General features: G+C 35.4%; 1 protein-coding gene across 2 annotated transcripts in view; it reads left to right on the top strand.

The window, feature by feature from the left end:
• The window catches only part of NFAT5 (nuclear factor of activated T-cells 5, tonicity-responsive), a 131645-nt gene that overhangs the window by 56970 nt on the left and 54163 nt on the right, over window positions 1-20512 (top strand). For both annotated transcript variants that reach the window (XM_006860205.1, XM_006860204.1), the window contains one exon: window positions 11927-12052. In XM_006860205.1, coding sequence (XP_006860267.1) covers window positions 11927-12052 — 126 coding nt within the window. The remainder of the gene's footprint in view (window positions 1-11926; window positions 12053-20512) is intronic.

The raw sequence follows: 20512 nt of genomic DNA, 5'->3' as shown, positions 1-20512 counted from the left end.
TATGATGGAATGAATGCAAAACTAAACTTTCCCCATGTAAACTATCATATAATTCACAATGAAACATTAAAAAAAATGAGTAGCGGTAAATGCTGTTAACTGTCAGTACTTGGAGGGGATTGTAACCATGTATTGAAGTGTAAAGTGTATGATTTGTTGAATATGAAATTGATCTGCTCTGTAGACCTTCACTGAGTTCACAATAAAAAGTTAAAAAAAAAAAGATAATGGATTTTTTTCAGAAACATTTTGAAGTTCCCTCATTTATTCTAGATACAATCTTTTGTCAAACATATATATTGCAAAGGTCTACCATATAAGGAGTTCTGGCGTGGTTCTGTGGGTTAATGCCCTGGACTTCAAGCTTGGTTTGAACTGCAAGGTCAAGTTCACCAGCTGCTCCTCAGAAACCCTATACACAGTCATTGTGATTCAGAACCTACTTGATGGCACTTAACAACAATGACAACCATATATAACTTTCCTATTCACTCTTTTAATGGTACTTTTACTGAAGTCCCATCTATTACTTTTTTTTACCTTTATGGTTAGTGATTATTGCATCCTGTTTAAGAAATTTTTGTGTACTCCAGGGACGTAAAGATATCTTACTGTTTTCTTCTTACTGCCCCTTTTTTTTTCTTCTTGTATTTATGTCTGTAACCTAATTGATTCAGCAAGGAATACTTGTTTTTACTCGAGAAATTATGGGTCTTAGAAAGATGGAATACACAAGTTTTTCCCTATCCTTCCCACTCAGTTCAGCTAAAAACCCTGAACAACAATAGCTAGGGATAACAGAAACCAGGAACAGTATAGCAGTAAATTAATTTGCTTTTCTTTTCTTTCGTATATATTGGACTAGGTACTAGAGAAGCCAGCAGCCAGGAAATAAAATGGTTGTGCCATTTTGTATTCTCACCAGCAATGGATACCTTTTTAAGTATTGTCAGTTTATCCCTCTGAAGATCATAGGCTAGAATAGCAACAACAGCTGACAAGCAGACTAGTAAATTAACTTAAACTTAATGAGAAAAATTTGTTAAAGCAGAATATCACTTGCTAGTTATTCTTGGACTTCATAATCTTTTAGAAACCAAATATCTAGTAGACCTGCAGCCAGTGCATTTTTCCAGTGGAGATGCCAAGTATGATGACTGTCAAGCCTGAAGTTGTTTTTAACAGAATGAATGCTTTTTCTTTCCACTGCACATCTGAGTATAACAAAAGTATAAGGCACTTTGTTTTAGAATATCTAATGTGAAACCATAGCCTTGGGATTCACCAACTTACTGAGATAGTTATACGAGAGGTGAGAGAATGTCTTTTTACCTGTTAAGGTGTATAGAGTAAATTCATATTTATAGTAAGAAAAAAAGTAAAATTTTGTGGTAGAATATGTAACATTAATTTGATACTTTTACCACTTTTAAACATGCAATTCAGTGTGTAATTAAGTGCATTAATTACCCCCCCCCAGTTCCCATTTTTTAAATATAAAGATGAAATGGTTTAAAATTGGATTTTTCTCAATATTACAGTATCTGGTTTCTAAAAGATACTAGGGAGCATTCATTATTTGAAAACCTGATATCTGTACTGAACATTAGTTCAATTTTTGTTAAATTTATTATTTCCAAAACAAAGTACTATATCCTTTTTTTAGCCACATGTATTGCCATTTAGCCACTTGGTAAACAGAAATATCTTACAGAACTTTTTCCCCTGTTCATCTCTGAATAGAGTTAAAGTCAGTAGCATTTATTTATTATTTGAAAGTAGCCAAGACAGTCTTGGCAATTTTGGTCTTTATTCTTTGACCCCAAAGCCATTGGAATGCATGTTAGCTCTCAGGTTAACAAAGGTAAGGGGAAGAGTAAAAATTCTAAAATGGAATTATAGGTTACAATAAGAATTATTTTTAACATTGTTGTTCAGTGCCTTCGAGTCAGTTCTGACTCATAGCAACCCTTCATAGGGTTTCTGAGTCTTTAATTCTTCAAGGGAGCAAAAAAGCCTTATCTTTGTGGGCTCCAGCTGCTGACCTTGTGGTTCAGAGTTACCCTGCGTTCCCACCAGGAGTCCCACATTTTACTATTAGCCTCAAATTCTTAGGATTGTCTTGAGATTATGTGAAAAAGTTTATAGAGAAAGCTTTGCACGGTGCCTTCTCCTCTCCTCCAGATGTTGAATAAATGATCAGTGCTGTAGGATAAGCACTAGACTACTAACCACATGGTAATTGGTTCAAACCCACCAGCTATTCCTTGGAAACCCTATATAAGGTCACTATGAGTTGGACCGACTCCTTGGCACATAACAACAAAAACAGTAATTGTGCTTGAGTCCTGATGTGGCACTGTAGGATTAGCACTGGACTGTTTGCCACAAGGTTGGCCGTTTAAACTCACCATCTGCTACTAGGAAATGCTATATAGAATCACTGAGTTATAGCCAACTTGATGGCACTTAACAAGAACAACAATAACTGTTAATACTGTTGCTATTTTATAACAGGAAGGGTGGGTGTTTTTTTCTGGGGGAAAGTAAGGGATTGTAGAGTTTGAGTTCTTTTAGAAAATAGGATTGAGGCACTCTGTAGCTAGAGCCCAGAGTGCTAGTTGGAAAGAAGACAAAAAGTAAAGCTACATTATTGAGTTACCAAGTTTCTTCTTCTCTTTCATTGTTATTGTCTTGTGCCCTCAGGACAGAATTTCTGTCTACTTTGAGCTTGACACAGTATAGTGAAATCTTCCAACCCTTACAGCTAGTGTTAAAGAAAAATATACCAAATTGGCCAAGAAATAAGCAGTAACACAACTGGATTAATTAGAGTCTAACCATTTTTACATTGTTATTACCTTCCTATCCATCAGTGGAGGCACATTAATTTATCTGAAAATGACTTAATTTCTCCATTCCCTTCTTCTCGCTAATTGCCTTAGCTTCCTTCTTATCACACCAACTAAGACCATTTTTTATCCCTTTTTTGCCTAATTTTTTATACACTTAGTATTGTTGTTGTTGTGAAGTGCCGTCGAGTCGGTGCCGACCTATAGCGACCTGTATAGGTTCTGAGGAGCAGCTGGTGAGCTTGAACCGCAGACCTTGCAGTTCAAACAGCTTTGCAGTCTGGTGCATTAATCCACAGTGCTACACCCACACTTGGTATTGTTGTTGTTGTTAAGTGCCATTGAGTCGGTTCCGACCCATAGCGACCCTGTACAGGGTTTCCGAGGCTGTAAATCTTTACGGGAGTAGAAAGCCACACTTGGTATTAGCAACTGTTAATTGAGTTAATGTCTCACTTGCCTTAATTCTACTACATGGATACTTAAGCAGTGCACTTTATGTTGAGATTTTAGTCAACTAAAATTCATAATGAAATATTGAGTTGATTATTATCAACATTAATAGAAAAATAAATCTATTATGGTGAGAATTCATCTTTCATACTTCAGACAGATGTTATCAGGAGGGAACCTTCCCTAGTGAAGGACATAATGTTTGGTTAAGTGGTAGAGAGTCAGTGAAAATGAGGAAGACCCCTCCCCCAACAAGATGGATAACCTCAAAGGCAGAAGCAACAGGCACGAGTATGGCAACTCCTATGAGGATAGTGCGGGACTGTGCAGTGTGTCTGTTGTGCATAAGGTTGCTATGAATTAGAAACAATTTGATGTCACCTAACAACAAGTCATTACAAGTAAACACTCACCTCCATCTTGTCAGACTAAGGAAAGTTTTTCTTAGAAAACGAAAGTAGATCACTTATAGATTGAAAGAAAAAGTGAGTGCTTGTAACATTGCTCTTATAAGTTTGCAAACTGTTAGGTTGTTGTTAAGTGCCATTGATTTGTTTCTGACTCATAGCAACCTTATATAGGGTTTCCAAGGAGCAGCTGGTGAGTTCTGAACTGCTGACTTTACGGTTCAAATCAACCTTGCAGTCTTAGCGCATTAGCCTGCAGTGCTACACCAGGATTTATTAATTCTTATTACATAGTAATATAATATATTAATCCTTAGGATATTTCATCTAATTTATTTAGGTGTATATTCCAGTCTTTCATGATCTGTGATAAATTATGACATATCTCTTTTAAATGTGTGCCATTAGTAAAATCTTTATATTTTTCCAAGTTGTTATAAAATAAGTAGAAGAATAGTAAGAACTTGATAGAGTGGTGCAAATAAACACTTCCCTCTAGGTTGAACCTGAAGTGAAGTCATCTATTTTATTAAAGTCACCATTTCTTTTTCTTGTTCAGAAGAATATTGAAATATTTTTATCAGATGCTCTACTGAATTTAGGATAAGTGTTCTGTGGTTTTCTGATCCTTCCTTGTTAAGTATCATCAAGTTGGTTGCGACTCATAGCCATCTTGTATGAGGATTTTGAGGAGTGAATGGAGAGTTGGAACCATTGACCTTACAGTTCAAGCCAGTGTTGCAGCCCAGTGCTTATCCTGTAGTGCTGTACAGGACTCTAATCCTTTCCTCGAAGAGCCTTAAAGAGCACATTCATTTGTCTGCAACTTGACCTTCTTTATAATTCTCTGTTCAGAAAGCTGTGTTAAGAGGTATTTTTGTACATGAAGTTTATCTAGGAACATTGATAGAGATCATGCTTGCTCTTGTGCAATTCTCAATTATGCATGTTCTATTTATTTTCTCCACCCCTCCCCTTTTTAAACATCTTTATAATTTGCATACCTTAAAGTTCTCTTGTTTAAAGTTCAGTCAGTGGTGGTTAGTGTATATACAGAGTTGTGTGACCATCACCATAATCTACTTTTAGAATATTTTCTTTGCACCCAAAATAAATCTAGTACTTATTTTTTCTTTTTGTAAAATCCAGAAATGCTATTCCTTTTTGTTTTCTAAGGAAATCTTTTCTGAGGAAGCTGCCTTTCCATTTTGGGTTTCCTATTGTATGTTTAGAGTCCTGATGTGGTGCTGTGGGTTAATGCTCCAGAGTGCAAAGCCATTTGAACAGCAAGATAAGCAGTTCAAGCTCAACAGCCGCTCCTTGGAAACCCTATACAGGGTCGCTGTGGGTCAGAACCAACTTGACATCACTTAACAACAACATTGTATATTTATAATCTTAGAATTTCATTCCTTCTTTAGCGGAACCATTTAAAAGATAAAAGAAAAATTAGATATTTTGACCAGTTTACTTAGGATTCTCTGTAGCTTTCTTGAAATTACAGTACCTATACTCTTGTTCTGTGGGTTAGGTGTTGGACTGCTAATTGCAAGGTTGGTTGTTCAATTCCACTAGCCATTCTGGGAGAGAAGGATGAGGCTGCCTGCTCTTATAAAAGGAAATTATAATCTCGGAAACCCTACTTAAGGTAGTTCTGAGCTGAATTTAACTCAATGTCAGTGAGTTTGGGTTTGGATTTTATACTCTTATTTAGGAGTATGCAGCAGTGCTTAATTTAAATTGAATTTAGGACTAAATAACAATAATAGTATTAGTAGCATACTTTATATTCCTTTTACTCTTTATTGCTGGGAGAGTGGTTTAAAACATCAGAAGATTTTTTTTTTAATGTTTTATTGTGAATTATGTGATAGTTTAAATGGAGAACATTAGCTTTACGTGGAACATCAGAAATGTTTTGTTTCACAGCTCTGTATGCCAGAAGTCTGAAATCACGATATTGGTGGTTTGGTCCCTCTGGAGTCTCTAAATGAGAATCTTTTCCATGCCTCTTTTCTTCTTCCTTTTTTTCTTCTTACACGTACAGTTTAGTGACTCTGGTAACATTCTTTGATTTACGTATCCTTTTATCACAATCATTAACATCAACTCATTTAATCTTTTGAAATCAGATGGAAAGCAGACCAGTAAATACTTGCTTTTGCTTATACTTAGACATTTGTATAAAAAGACCAGTGTATGTGGTCAGGTTGTTAGTAATAGCTTGGGTTGAACACCTTTGAGGTATTGGGATAAAAGAAGGTTTTAAATGAAGATTTATGTGTTAGCTTAAGTAAGTTGTTTAAAGTGACCAAACCAACCCAGTTCTGTCTGAAGCCAGATCCTGTACTGGAGACAACTGAATTACCTTTTAACTTTCTGCTTTCCTTGAATGTTGTTAAGTGCTGTTGAGTCATCTCTGATTCATAGCAACCCTATGTACAATAGAATGAAACACTGCCTGGTCCTGTGCCATCCTAACAATTGTTGTTAAGCTTAAGACCATTGCTGCTGCCAGTGTGCCAGTCCATATCGTTGAGGGTCTTCCGCTTTTACACTGACTCTCCACTGTACCATACCAGCGTGATGTCTTCTCCAGAGACTGGTCTCTCCTGATAACATGTCTAAAGTATGAGACCCAGAGTCTTGTTCTTTGCTAATGCCTTTGTGTATCTTGGACTTCTTCCTTCAGTATCATTGGCTGTTGATCATATGCTACCTCTTGAAATGGTTCAGTCACTCTTATGTATTCCTTCCATTTTCTTTTTCTTCATTTTTTAAGGTTTTTATTGTGGATTGAGTAAAAGTTTATAGGGCAGATCATCAGTTTTACATTCAACAAATCATACACCTTGTTTGATTACAATGATTATAATCCCCTCCATGTTTGATTACAATGATTATAATCCCCTCCATGTACTATCACTTAACAGTATTTCTCTCTATTTGCTTTAGCTCTTTTTTTTTTTTTTTAAACACTTAGGCATATATAATAATTTATACCACCCAAGGGCAGCACGTTCTGCAAGTCTGCCTCCTGGCCACCATCTCTTAGTCCCTCTCTTCCTATGAATCTAGAGTCCTCAACTGTTCCCTCTATGTCCCTGCCTCTGCTTCCATCTCTGGTGTTGCTGCTTCTCTGGATAAGGTCTCGCATTCTGCTTGTGCTCTTTTTCCCTTGATGGTCCTAGGGTCCTTTGTTGTTGGACTATACGATTAACTTCTCCCCCGTTTTTGTTACAAAACTTCTACCTTTACAATTGTGACAGTCGCAATTAGTCATGATAACAGTTGCTCTTTGTTGGATCATAAGAACCTTATCACCATCGCTTTTCACCAGTCCCATCTAGCCAAGATGAAAACTATTCAGTGGGGACTCTTTCTTTCCCCACATGCTCTTAAACTAAACTCCCCCTTGAAACCTTGTAAGCCAGTCACTTCGTGTCTTTATCACCCCCTCATTTTAGGTAGCCAGTGTCTAAATTGCCCATCTGTATCTGCCCTGTGTACAGAGGGGATAGCATTGATACTTAATGTGAAGACTCCTTGCCTCTCTGTTGGTATTTAGAGTTACTACCTCCATGAGAATAGGTCAGGCTCATCAAATTGTAGCAATTTAACCACATTTCCTTTATCAAAAATTGTTTTTTTCTTTTTTTTTTTATCTTCCTCTAGTCGAGTTCTGATTATCAAGCCTTCGATGCTAGGTCAGGCGAGCACTATATTACTTTCAGTAAAACTATACTCACATAGGTATCAAAGAGATTGATGATTTCCGCATTCCGTTGGGTCACATCTCTTTGGAGTGGGCACACATACAGATAGATCTCTTTCAATGAGTCAACCAGATAGTTGTCTTCCAAATTTCTTGGCATAGATGAGTGAGTATACATGTAGTCCCATACATATGGTTGTTGGTGGTTATGTGCTGTGGAGTCGGTTCCGACTCATAGCGACCCTGTACAGGGTTCCGAGGCTGTAAATCTTTATGGGAGTAGAAAAGCCCATACATGTAGTCAATTTAATTTTGTATATTACCTATGGTGATGTCCATGTGTATAGTTGTTGTGTAAAAATGGTACTTGCAGTATATAAGTCATTGGTCTTGTGAAGTTCTGTCATGAGATTTCCAGCATCATTTCTGTCATTGTTATTTCCCAACAGTTGATCCTTCATCTTTGTTTCCAATGACTAATAATTATCAGTATATCTTGATTGCATGTTTGATCTATTTCACAATAAAGAAGTTGGTAGAATTCTTTAATATCATCATCACTGGATTATCTAAAAATAAGATAGTATCTATCTATCGGCCTATACAAGGAAATTGTTATGTGCCATGGAGTCAGTGCCGATTCATAGTGACTGACCCTATACAGGGTTTCCGACGCTGTAAATTTTTACGGGAACAGAAAGCCTCATCTTTCTCTCACGGAACAGCTGGTAAGTTTCGAACTGCTGACATTGAGATTAGTAGCTCGATCGTAACCACTACGCTATCAGAGTCCTGGTGTGGCGCTATGGGCTGTTGCATCAGACTGCAAGGTTGGTGGTTCAAGCTCACCAGTTGCTCCTTGGAAACCCTACACAGGGTGGCTATGGGTTGGAATCGAGTCAGTGGCACTTCACAACAACAACAACATACAAGGAAGGGAGTCCTGGTGTGGCACGGTAGGCTAATGCGTCAGACAGTAAAGTCGTTTGAACTGCAAGGTCGGTGGTTCAAGCTCATCAGCTACTCTTTGGAAATCCTGTACTACAGGGTTACTATGGGTTGTAATCGACTTGATGGCACTTAAATAACAACATACAAGGAAGGCCGCAAGAAATAATGGTCTTCCTTATACAGACGTATAGATATTATCTTATCACAGACAGCATATAATTCAATATCATCTTGCAGTATTCTTTTTTTTTTTGCAATATTCTTTTTGATGATGAACAGGACACCATTCCTCTTCAGTTTGTCTTTTCCAGCATAATAAACCATGATTGTCAGAAACAAAATGGCCAATGCCAGTCCATTTTTGCTTGCTAATGCCTAGGATATCATTCTTTATGCGTGCCATTAAATTTTTGACAACTAAAGGAGCTCTGGTAGCGTAGTGGTTACGAATTGGGCTGCGAACCTTAAGGTCAGCAGTTCGAAACTACCAGCTGCTCCGCGGGAGAAAGATGAGGCTTTCTACTCCCGTAGGGATTTACACCCTCGGAAACCCTGTACAGGGCCGCTATGAGTCGGAACCGACTCGACGGCACTTAATAACAACAACAACCAATTTTTCTAAATTCATACTTTGTACATTCATGTTCCGATTATTTATGGACTTTTATAGCTCTTTCTCCTGATTTTGAGTTGTGCCCCATCAGCAAATGAAGATCCCAAAAGGTTTACACCATTCCCATCATCACAGTCAACTCCACTTTGAGGAGGCAGCTCTTCCCCAGTCATATTTTGAGTACCTTTCAACCTGAGGAGCTCATCTTCTGGCACTATATCTGCCAGTATTTGGGTGCTATTCATAAAGTTTCAGTATTCAATATTCTGGTGCTATCTGACAGTGTTCCACTGCTATTGATAAGGTTTTCAGTGGCTAAATATTCAGAAGTAGTCTACCTCTCCTTCCTCTTCTGTGTTATACAATCTTAGAAACTCATGTAAAACTTGTCCACCATGAATGTACCCTGCTGGTATTTAAAATACTGGTGGCATAGCTTCTAGGATCACAACATGCAATCACTACAGTATGACAAATTGAGAGATGAATGGTGTTCCCTTGAATAGATATGATAAAACTTCTGGCAAGACAGGACTCTTTCATTTTTAAACACTTAAGTCAGTGAATCAAAAAAAAAAATACAACTTTTCATGTATGAATACATGCTTCCTACACCTTCTACTTGACCTTGTACTTTGTCACTTAGGGTTTTTTTGTTTTGTTTTTTAGGTTGTGGTGACTGTCATTTGGGATATTTGTTGTGGCAAAGCATACACCAATTCAGTAACTTCTACATGTTCAATTCAGTAACATTGATTACATTCTTAGAGTTGTGCAACTATTCCCATCCACCTTTTCTGACTTTTCCCTCTTCCATTATCCAGTGTACTTTTGTTAACATTGCTTTTGTACTACAAATACAGACTTAACTTCATACCTTTTGGGAAAGGTGGACTGCTTTATCTAAAACGGGCTTTAAAGTTTTGATTGTTGTTGTTGTGTGCCGTCGAGTCGGTTCCGACCCATAGCGACCCTGTACAGGGTTTCCGAGGGTGTAAATCTTTACGGGAGTAGAAAGCCTCATCTTTCTCCCGCGGAGCGGCTGGTAGTTTCGAACCACTGACCTTAAGGTTCACAGTCCGATTCGTAACCACTACGCTACCAGAGCTCCTTAAAGTTTTGATTAGATTGATTAATTTTTACAATTATAGGAGTAGAGAAACAGACTAGTGAATTGTTGTTAGTAATTGAACTCTTATGCCTGCTTGCTGAGTCGGTTCCAACTCACAGCAACGTGGTATAGGGTTTCCGAGGAGTGGCTGATGAGCTTGAACTGACCTTGCAGTCCAACATTTGAACTGTTAGTAAGATACAATTTTTTTTGTTGATATAAATGTATTTTGGTAGATCCTTTTAGCTTTTCATTCAAGCTGTTGTAATTTTTAATCTTTTTTATTTGGATGTAAAGCAAATAAGTTGGAATAGTCTTCTCATATATCTAAGGGACACTCCTTTTCAACTTGAATTGAGAAAAGTAATTGCATTAAAAAGAACATTTGTTGATAAGGCATTTCTATTATAATCAGATTCTCCTTCCCAGTCAACCCACCCCACATAGAAGTTTGTTTACAAGATGAAAGTAACTTACCTAAATCTCTTAGCACCTTTTTAACAAGTTTAACATTTTCAATTTGGCATATTATATTCAAATGCTGAACTTTCCAAATTCTTTGAATATGAAATTTTCATGTTTTAGATGACAGGATTTTTCTAAAGAAACTTTTAGTTGATTCTTTACTGTGAGTGAAAATCATATAAGAGTTCTACTTTTAGCTTTTCTTCTTGTCCTTCTTCCCTATTCCAATCCACAATAAAGTTGGGATACATACTTAAGTGCTTAACTGGCTAATCAAAGTATGAATGTAGTAATAAGCTAGCTGAAAGTATTATCTATTACCAAAGGATAAGTTGTCTTACAGTGCTAACTATGTTTTTAATCACTCATGCAGATAGCTGACACTTAATTATTGGAATATTGGGTTGGTTGGAGTACCTAGACTAATCCTTAAACTCTATCCCTCAGTTCTTTTTGAAAACAGGTATATATTTCTCATAATATTGATTGCATTGCCTTTAGAGGTTATCTTGAAAATTGTATCTTTTTAAGAAATCACAAATAGAAATTTTTAACTAGTAGATATAAACTGAATTTTATTAACAAAGTTTTATAAACTTCTTTAAATGTATGGTATTCCTAATATACAAAGAATGGTCATCATTATCTAATTATAGGTATTTATGCTTTCTGATTTAAGAGCATCCTATGCCTATCCGTTTTTAAGCTTTGGCAATGCTTCACGGGGTAAGAAGTTTTTCCATGCGCCATGATATTTCTTTTTAGCTTCTTTTAGGGAAAAATACATTATAGTATTGTTGTTACATGCTATGAAGTCAGTTTCAACTCATAGCGACCCTGTATAGGCTTTTCCAGGAATGGCTGGTGGCTCTGAACCGCAAACTTGTGGTTAGCAATCCAGTGCTTAATCTACAGTACCACACATGTGAAAGAGCAGAATGCTAATGGACTAGTTGGAGAAAACAATTTAAAGCATATATACTAGTAGTATATGCTGATAAGATACTGGACCGTTTTAGGGTATTTGATATTTCTTTTCATTCTGTCTAGTTTAACTAGTTTTAAAATTTAATAACTCTCAAAGAACTGTCTGTGATTAAATATGTTAAACATATAATGAATAAAGCCAAGGGAATTAAGTGGGGAACTAAAGGAAAATTCTTTCTTCAGGTCAGTAAAATTATATAATAAAAGAAAAATAATATGCTAACATTTTTTCCAGTATTAATTATATGGGGTTTATTTTTTATAAGTAACACATTTCTCTTTGTGAGAGAAAAGACATGATGTCATTTTGTACACATATATTTAGGTAGTTGACTGATGTTCTTTTAAAAATTTTCTCCCCCTTCTCAACAGAATCTGTCTATGATCTTCTCCCAAAGGAGTTACAATTACCTCCACCTAGAGAAACATCTGTAGCATCAATGAGTCAGACAAGCGGTGGTGAGGCAGGGTCGCCTCCTCCAGCTGTAGTTGCTGCTGGTATGCATTTCAGTTTACTTTATTAAAGAAAACTTGGTTATTATCTGGCCAACATGAACAGTGCTGACAAAGTTCACATTAAAAAGAGTGTGATTTGAGGGTTTGTTTTAAGGTGTTTAAATATATATATATATATACCTTTAGCATTAAATTTTTCAGTATAGTTTTTTGATACAATTACTACTTAAAATTTGGCATAGGCAAGTACCATTTTCTAGAATGGACCTTATCTTCAGATACTTTTGTTTACTGCATAAAAAGGTTAACTACCAAGCTATGGATAGAAAATCATATTTGAGTCATTTAACATTTTTAAAAACTTGTTAAAATGGAAAAATATTTTGTTTTGTATCTTATTAAAAGATTGATATACTCAAATGTATTTTCTGTTTGTAGTATATTGCTATAACCTTTTTCCTATATAAAAATACATACAACTTTATAAGTATTCTAAATTCTGTTGAAAATAATAGAAAATTTAAATGTAATGTTTGAAATTTACTGGTTTATCTTTTTTACTTAGCTCTCAAATCATACACTTTATAATAACATAAAAGTGATTCAGATTTTTATTTTGAATTAAAATAAAAAATTGACAGACATACTAATAGGAACAAAATATTGATTAGTGATGAGTTCGTATGAATACTTAACATAATATTAGTTTGCCAACTTGTTGATTTATCTACTTTTTAATTGGGTCAATAGGCTAAATGCTTTATAAAAAGAAATAAAATTTTATATACCCTGAAGTTTTATGTTTCCTAATTAGAGGTTTCTGTCTAAAATGATGCCTCTCATCTTGTAAAATGGTACTTGAGTCCACCAAAGCATTGCTTTCAGTAAATTCTGCAGGTTTAAAAAAGATAACAGTAAAGTGGAGTGATGTGATTCAAATGAGGATTATGGTACTATAGCAGAATTTGTTTTTCTTAATTTGGGGGGTGGTATACTTTAACCTATGTACCATTAACCTTGTTTACAGTCTTTCCCTTGAACGGTATATCCAAATAGTCCAGTGCACAGTTTTCCTGGTCAAGGGTAGGAAAACTTTAATCCTGGCAAAGAAGCTTATCAGCCCTGGTCACTGTTCATGCGTTGCCAGACATTTTTCTAACAGATTCTGTGGATTTAATTGTGAATTAGCGAACTATTTTATAACCAAATTTAATAGTTTCAATTTATATTCACTGGGTTCTAAATGGCCCTGAATATTTTTTCTGGAAATTAAATTATAAAAATCTTAATTTAAAAGTTGTATCAAATAGTAAAACATGAGAGAGAATAATTTTTATGAAAAATTTCACTTTAAATCCACAGGGAGAAATTGACTAACTGATTTCTTTTGTATTTTTTGAGGTTGTTTTTTAAAGACATGTTGAATCTCTATAGAACTAAAAGTCTGTTTCTTCTGTGCTTTTTAGCATCTGTTGACAGTAGCTCCAGTTCTTTTCAAAAGCTGAAAGAATGTTAGCTAGGTTTGGAAATAATAACTTTCTTTTAAATAATACTAAGTTAAATTTCAAAAGTTCTCATACATAAATATTGAAAGTTCTTGAATGAGAGGTGAGTTTTACCCCTTACCTCATATATTTGAGAAAATCTTTCCCAGATAAATTAAATTGAAAGCCTAGACTTGAAAGTCATGAAAATAAGACATTTGACCAAAGGAAGCATTCTAAATTACAAAGAAAGAATAAATTCTTACCATATATATCTTGAAATTCTTGACATTGTAAAGAGGAGAAAGAGAATAGGAGAAAGGTGACTTAACAGTTTTCTTACATTCAAACATGGATTATTTCTGTGATCTAAAACCAAGTCTTTTATTCTTTTAAAACATAAATTTTCTTTTAGTGACCAATATAAATTTATTCTGGAATTCTAATTACTTATTGTTAGAATAGAAGCTTTATCATATATCATTATAGTTGAAAGAGTTTAAATTGTAGACTAATTGTTTTAAGGAGATTAGTTAGTATATATCATTACAGTTGAATTTTACTTGGCATATTAGTATCCTTGGTGACATAACTGTCAGAGATTTGAAGTACATTGCCAGTTGTTCAGTGTTTTCATGGCCAAAAGACTAAATGTCTAGGAAAAGGCACATTAATTTAGATTTCTGTGAGTGTTTTTTAAACTATAACATTTGCTGTTTAAATATGAAATGCATAAAAATGATGACTCTTGATGTAGTTAATTCTTCAGAGTTTTGAAGGAGCCGGATTGGCTGCTATCAGGTATGAGGGCCTGGTGGGAACAGACTTCTAGTTCTGCCATAAAGGTTTGTGTTTCATAAGTTCTAAATCAATGTAAAATCTAGAAGCTGGGCATATGGTTGTTCATGGACATTCTTTGTTATTTAATTTTTAAAACTTTGTTCTCAAATTCACCAATCTTGGTTTTTTTTTTTTTTCTCCTATACATTATTGAGGAGTGAATAAATAAGATGCTGCTAATCCACAATCCAGAATTCTAGGTAAAAACAATGTTTCTTAACCTTTTTTCTGCCTGGTATAACTCAACAGCATCTAACAGCAGCAACACTGTCCACACATTTAGCATATTCTCTTCAATAACGTCTTTTGATCTAAGTCTAGGGTGGGATATAGGGTAAGGAGGGCTTATTTCTCCTACACAAGTCCTCCCTTCCATGGGTCCAGTTGTCAGACTCTGGGAGGAATAGCTGAGAATCACCAACTTAAGATTTGTACTCTACCTAATTTTCAAAGACTTGTTTTTTATCCCAGTGGAAAGGTAGTTACAGTTTGAGAATCAATATGCTGTGAATGACTTTAGAAATACAGAGTTTCTGAGAAGTGTTACAGGTTCTCAGTAGATATCTTCCTAAATCAAAAAGTTACCCAAACGAATTGGTACTTTTTAGCAAAGTAAGGAATTGTTCAAGAAGAAAGGCAAATCAGGAAAATATTCTTTTTGTTTTGTTTTGGTGAGTTCATAGTATAGATTATAAAGAACTAAAATGTAGGAATTATTTAGAGAACTGAAATCAAATACTACCAGAACTTTGGAACTTTTGAAAAAGAGATATAGCAGATATTTTTTGTTTTGGAACAATTTATTGAGATACAATTTATGTGCCAAACAATCAGATAATCTTTTATTTATATCACAAATAGTTTAGTGTTCAAGTACTTGCCAAAAGGTTGGTGGTTTGAACCCTCCCAGAGGTGCTTTGGTAAATAGGCCTAGCATTATCCTTTTTTTAAAGGTCACAGCCTTGATCACCCTATGAAGCAATTCCAGTTTACACACATGGGGTCCCAGGACTTGGAATAAACTCCCTGGCAAATAATAATATGTTCATAGTTTTTATATTTAGGTTATTTAATTTATTTTAAACAAGTTTACCCCAGAAATGAACAATAAACTTTGGTTTTTATTTACAAAAATTAATTTCTCAGTTCATCATAGTCTTGATAATGCATAATGTTTATTAATTTATATAAGAATATATTTTAATAAGGGAACTATTTCAAGCAGAAGTTACCTCAAAACAGTTTCTTTAAATTTTTTTGTTCTAAATTTTGAGCTAAACAATGAATTGCTCAATCTAGTTAGTAATTCCTTTTCTTGTTTGTCTTTTTTCCACTTTTAGAAATTACATATTATTGTTAATTGAATGCCATCCAATTGATTCCAACTCCTAGCAACCCAATAGAATGGAGTAAAACTACTCTGCGAGGTTTCCTAAGCTAAAATTGTTAGAGGAGCAGATCGCCAGGTCTCTATCACCAGTGGAGTGGCTGGTAGCTTGGTTGGTAGTGTTTTTTTGTTTTTAAGCTTTTATTGTGAATTGAGTGAATGGTTTACAGACAAAATCGTTTGTTTTACATTCAGAAAATCATTGTAATGATTACAGTCCCCTCCTTGTACCTTCAGCTAACTGTATTTACCTCTTTTTTTTTTTTTTTTTTATGTACACATACCACATTGAATATATATATACTCATTTAAATGTCCAAAGGGCACATTTTACAAGCCAGTCTCCTGCCCGCAGACACACTGCCTTCCTCAGTCTGTGGGCTTGTAGTCCTCTGCTGCTCTCTGTCTAATCTCATTGCCTTGGTTGGTAGTTTTGAACCACCAAATCTGTCTGGTAGCCACTGAGCACTTAACTATTTTAACACCTGGTCTCCTTCCAGCTATACATTGTTTTGTTTGTTGTTAAGTGCTGTCTAGGTGGTTCCACCTCATAGAGATCCTGTATAGGGTTTCTGAGGAGCAGCTGTTGGGTTTGAACCACCAATCTTGTGGTTAGCATTCGGGTGCTTATCTTGTGTTTCCACACCTGGACTCCAGTGTATACATTGTTGTTAAGTGTTGTCGAGTCAGTTCCAACTCATAGCAACCCTGAAAAGGGTTTTCAAGAAGCAGCTAGTGGTCTTTAACTGCCAGCCTTGCAGTTAGCAGTTCAGTGCTTATCCTACAGCACCACACAAGGCCTCTTTTTATGTAGCTCTTTAGGATAAGCACTGGTCTATGAACCACAATTTATAGGAGCCCACAGCCAATCTGTGTGAAAAAGATGAGACTTTCTGCTAGCACAAAGATTTATAGCTCAAAAATCAGGGTCAATGTGAGTCAGAACCAACTCAATGACACTTAACCACAACAACTATGTAGAATTACAGTCCTGGTGTACCATTGTGGGGTAAGCACTGGTCTGCTTTCTGCAGGTCTGGTAGTTTAAGCTCACTAACTGCTTCTTGGAAACCCTACATAGTGTTCCTACGAGTTGGAACTGACTTGAGAACACTTAACAATAACCGCCACCCACATAAAAAGGATCCCTGGTAGTATAGACTGCTAACTGAAAGGTGGATGGATCAGACCCATCAAGCACCCCCAGTGGAGAAAGACTTTGTCAGTCTGCTTTCCTGAAGATTAACCCTATGGGGCAGTTCTGCTCTGTTATATGGTATCACTGTCAGTCCTAATCAACTCCACAGTACCTAATAACAGTTCTTTTTCAGAAGTAATACGTTTTCAGTACACTAATACTTAGTAGCAATTTGTATCACGTATATATTTTTAAAAAGGAGTCCTCATGGAGCTGTAGGCCTGCTAGCTATAAGGTTGACTAACCCACCAGCAGCTCTTCCAGAGAAAGATGAGACTTTCTGCTCCTGTTAAGAAACACTATATAGGGTCACTATGAGTTGGAGTCAATGCAGTGGCACTGAGGGTGGTTTTGGGTATTGGTTTCTAGGTATTAAACCCTCCCCACCCCCCAAAAAAACAAAAAAAAACTTTTGAGTCAACTCCGACTCATGGTGAACCCATGTGTGTCAGAGTAGAACTGTGATCCATATAGGTCTTTTAGTTACAGATACTTTGCAAGTATATTACCAGACCTTTCATTGGAGATACCTCTTGGTAGACTTGGAACTGTTAAATTTTTGGTTTGCAGCTAAACGCATTAAGCAATTTGCACCATCCAGGGACTAAACCAGAGTCCTAGTGTGACCTTGTAGGATAAACACTTGACTGCTAACCATAAGATTGGTGGTTCAAACCTACCAGTCACTCCTTGGAAACCCTATACAGGGTTACTGTGAGTTGGAACTGACTCCACGGTACTTAAAAAGAACAGGTACTAAACCAGCAATCATGGAGTCCATTTCAGTAAATAGTGCTTTGAATTCTGTGCCACTACAATGAATAAACCTCAAGTTGTTGTGGTTGTTAAATACCATTGAGTTGGTTCCGACCCGTAGCAACCCTGTATAGGGTTTCTGAGGAGCACGTGAATGAATTTGATTTTGCATAGCTGGAGAGGACATTAAAAAATTAAATTTATATCCTTTAATCAAATAACAGTTAGGCTTTAATTCTTTTTAAAACTGTTAGTCACCTAAATTAAAACCATAGGAATTTCTAACCCATCTGTGAGAAGAAAATTTAAGTAATTGTTTTTGAATTTCAGTACTGTGTGATAGGATTTGTGCTAGACAGTTTGCATAACTTATTTTTAAGCATAGTGATTACAAATCAGACTGCTAACCTCACCGTCAGCAGTTCGAAACTTCCAGAAGTTCCACGTGAGAAAGTGAATCTTTCTGCTCCTGTAAAGATGTACAGCCTCAGAAACCCTATGTAGGGTCACTGTGAGTCAGAATGAACTCCACGGCACATAATCACCACCAAGGAAGTTTAGGAGTCCTGCCTGGTGTGACACTGTAGGTAAGCACTCGACTACAGGGTCTGTTTTAACCACAAGGTCAACAGTTCAAACTTACTAGCTGCTCCTCGGAAACCCTATACTGGGCACTGTGAGTTGGAACTGATTCCATGGCACTTGACAGCAACAAGGAAGTATAGGAGAGTTGGCCTGAGGGTTGAAAAGATTCTTTTGCTACTAGAGTGTAGATAATTCTTACAGTTTTAGTGTATTGGTCAGGGCATGCCCTGTTCCACTCTGTAAGGGAGTTTGGTGAGGATATAACCTAAAATACATCTGACAAAGGATATTATTCTGGTTTATGGATTACATTGCACTAGTGAACAGGAGAATAAATTGGTGAATATGAGTTAACAAAAATTTTGGATAAGACATCCCCTCACATACATTTATTTGGATGTTAATTATTTTTTTTAAGTTTGTTTTGAAACATTGCCTATTGTAGCATGTAAACTTTTTTTTGGGTGGGGAAAGTACAAATGGGAAATTGAAACTATGTAAAACATGTAAACTCAATGATCAACCCTACAACTTTTTTTTTAATTTTGTTTTTTGTAAAGTAATCTGGAATGCTTATTTTATATGCTGGGATGCTAGTTGTTTTTTCTATTAATACACTTAACTTGCATTCTAGCTTCGCCATTCAGAGACAGGCATCGAGTGGTGGGTTGTGTGACAGTGTCTGTCAATAGTGAAGAGAAATAGTGCCAGAGACACTTAACCCATCCAATCTCACCCAGGGTATAGGTCGGTCTCGTTTTCAGACTTCTACATAAGTCTTTCTTTCTATCTTCCTTTCTTTCTCTTTCTTTTTTTGTTTCTAAATAGTGAATGATACTGATTGAAAGTAAACCTTTTTGTGAAGTTTTATACTTTACATTAATATAAGAAAAAGAAGAAAAGTAGAAAACCAAGGTTGGCATGTAAGGTGTTGACAAAGCAGATTTGCAGCCACTTTGTGTGTTCTATATATTTGAACCCCTTGGCAACATGAATGCTGGCCTTATAATTTACTTCTTTGAGTATCTTTCTTTTTTGATATGAAAATACATCCTTGTATCTAGTGACTTTTATCAGACAAGATGTTTAGATTTGAAGTCATTGTTGCCAGTAAGAAAAATGTAATACATAAAAATACTACTTAAAGTTGAACAATATGTATTTTAGCTCAGAAATTGTTTCTAAACAGCTTGTGTTTTTTTTCTTTTATGACTATTTTCTGAATAGTCAATAGTTTATTCCTTGTCCGTTCCACTATTGGTTCACTTAGCACACTTGCAAACTTTAGTGGTTTTTGTTTTAGAGAAACAAAAGATTTTGCACTGATGTTGAAAAATTATACATTCTGTGTATGTATTTAAATATTAGGGATCAAATTTTGACTTGGGATCCCAGTTAAATGTCATTTCTGTCATAAATTTTAAACCAATGAAAGCTATTTGCTTCTTTTGAGGACTTCACAGGATGATTATAATTTCAAAGCTTTAAATAAGAAGTTTGGTTAATTCCATATACAGTATCATCTCTTTAAAATGACATTTTACATACGAAATATATGGTCATTAAAATAGTTTTCAGGTGACAATCTAGAACTAAGAGTTCTTAACTTTAAAATATAGCCTTAGTAAAGAATACATAAAATCTACACTGATTTCTATATGTGGTATCATTTAAAATCCATCTTTAACCTTCTCATTAAATTAATACTTCCAGATTCTGGCATATCCATGTATTCTGTGTAGGTATTATATGTCATTCTTTTTTCCCAAATACTTTGAATATTTATTGTGAACTTTAGTAATGTGATCGTTTTTTAAAGTCATGTATACAGTTCAAGTTCACAATATCTGTTTGCATTTGGTTTGGAAGTTGGCTACTGCCAATAGTGGAATTGTTAGATTTGGATATAGGAAATGTAAGACAATGGTATTTCCCTTACCAATGTTAAAAATTAATCTAGTCTTAAGATTATAAATTTCCATTAGTAAATTATAGAATTATTTATCAGTTTTTCTCTTTGGTTTATTGGGCTCTCTGTGGTCAGAGAATGCTTTGGAAAAACAAAATTGTATTTTATACAAATTAAAGTTGTTTCAACAATAAGAAAAATCAGTAAAAATTCACATGTTACTTAATGAGTATAATTTTAAAAAGGATGAAGTTACAACTTTATGAAGTACTGGTGAGGGATTTAAGGAACATATAAAATTATAAAATGTAAATACATTATAGCTATTCTGCCTAGTGAGTAA

The sequence above is a fragment of the Chrysochloris asiatica genome, unplaced genomic scaffold (assembly GCF_000296735.1).
Source record: "Chrysochloris asiatica unplaced genomic scaffold, ChrAsi1.0 scaffold00037, whole genome shotgun sequence".
NCBI lineage: Eukaryota > Metazoa > Chordata > Mammalia > Afrosoricida > Chrysochloridae > Chrysochloris > Chrysochloris asiatica.
The sequence above is the reverse complement of the archived record's forward strand: the minus strand, read 5'-3'. Positions and strand labels throughout refer to the sequence as shown.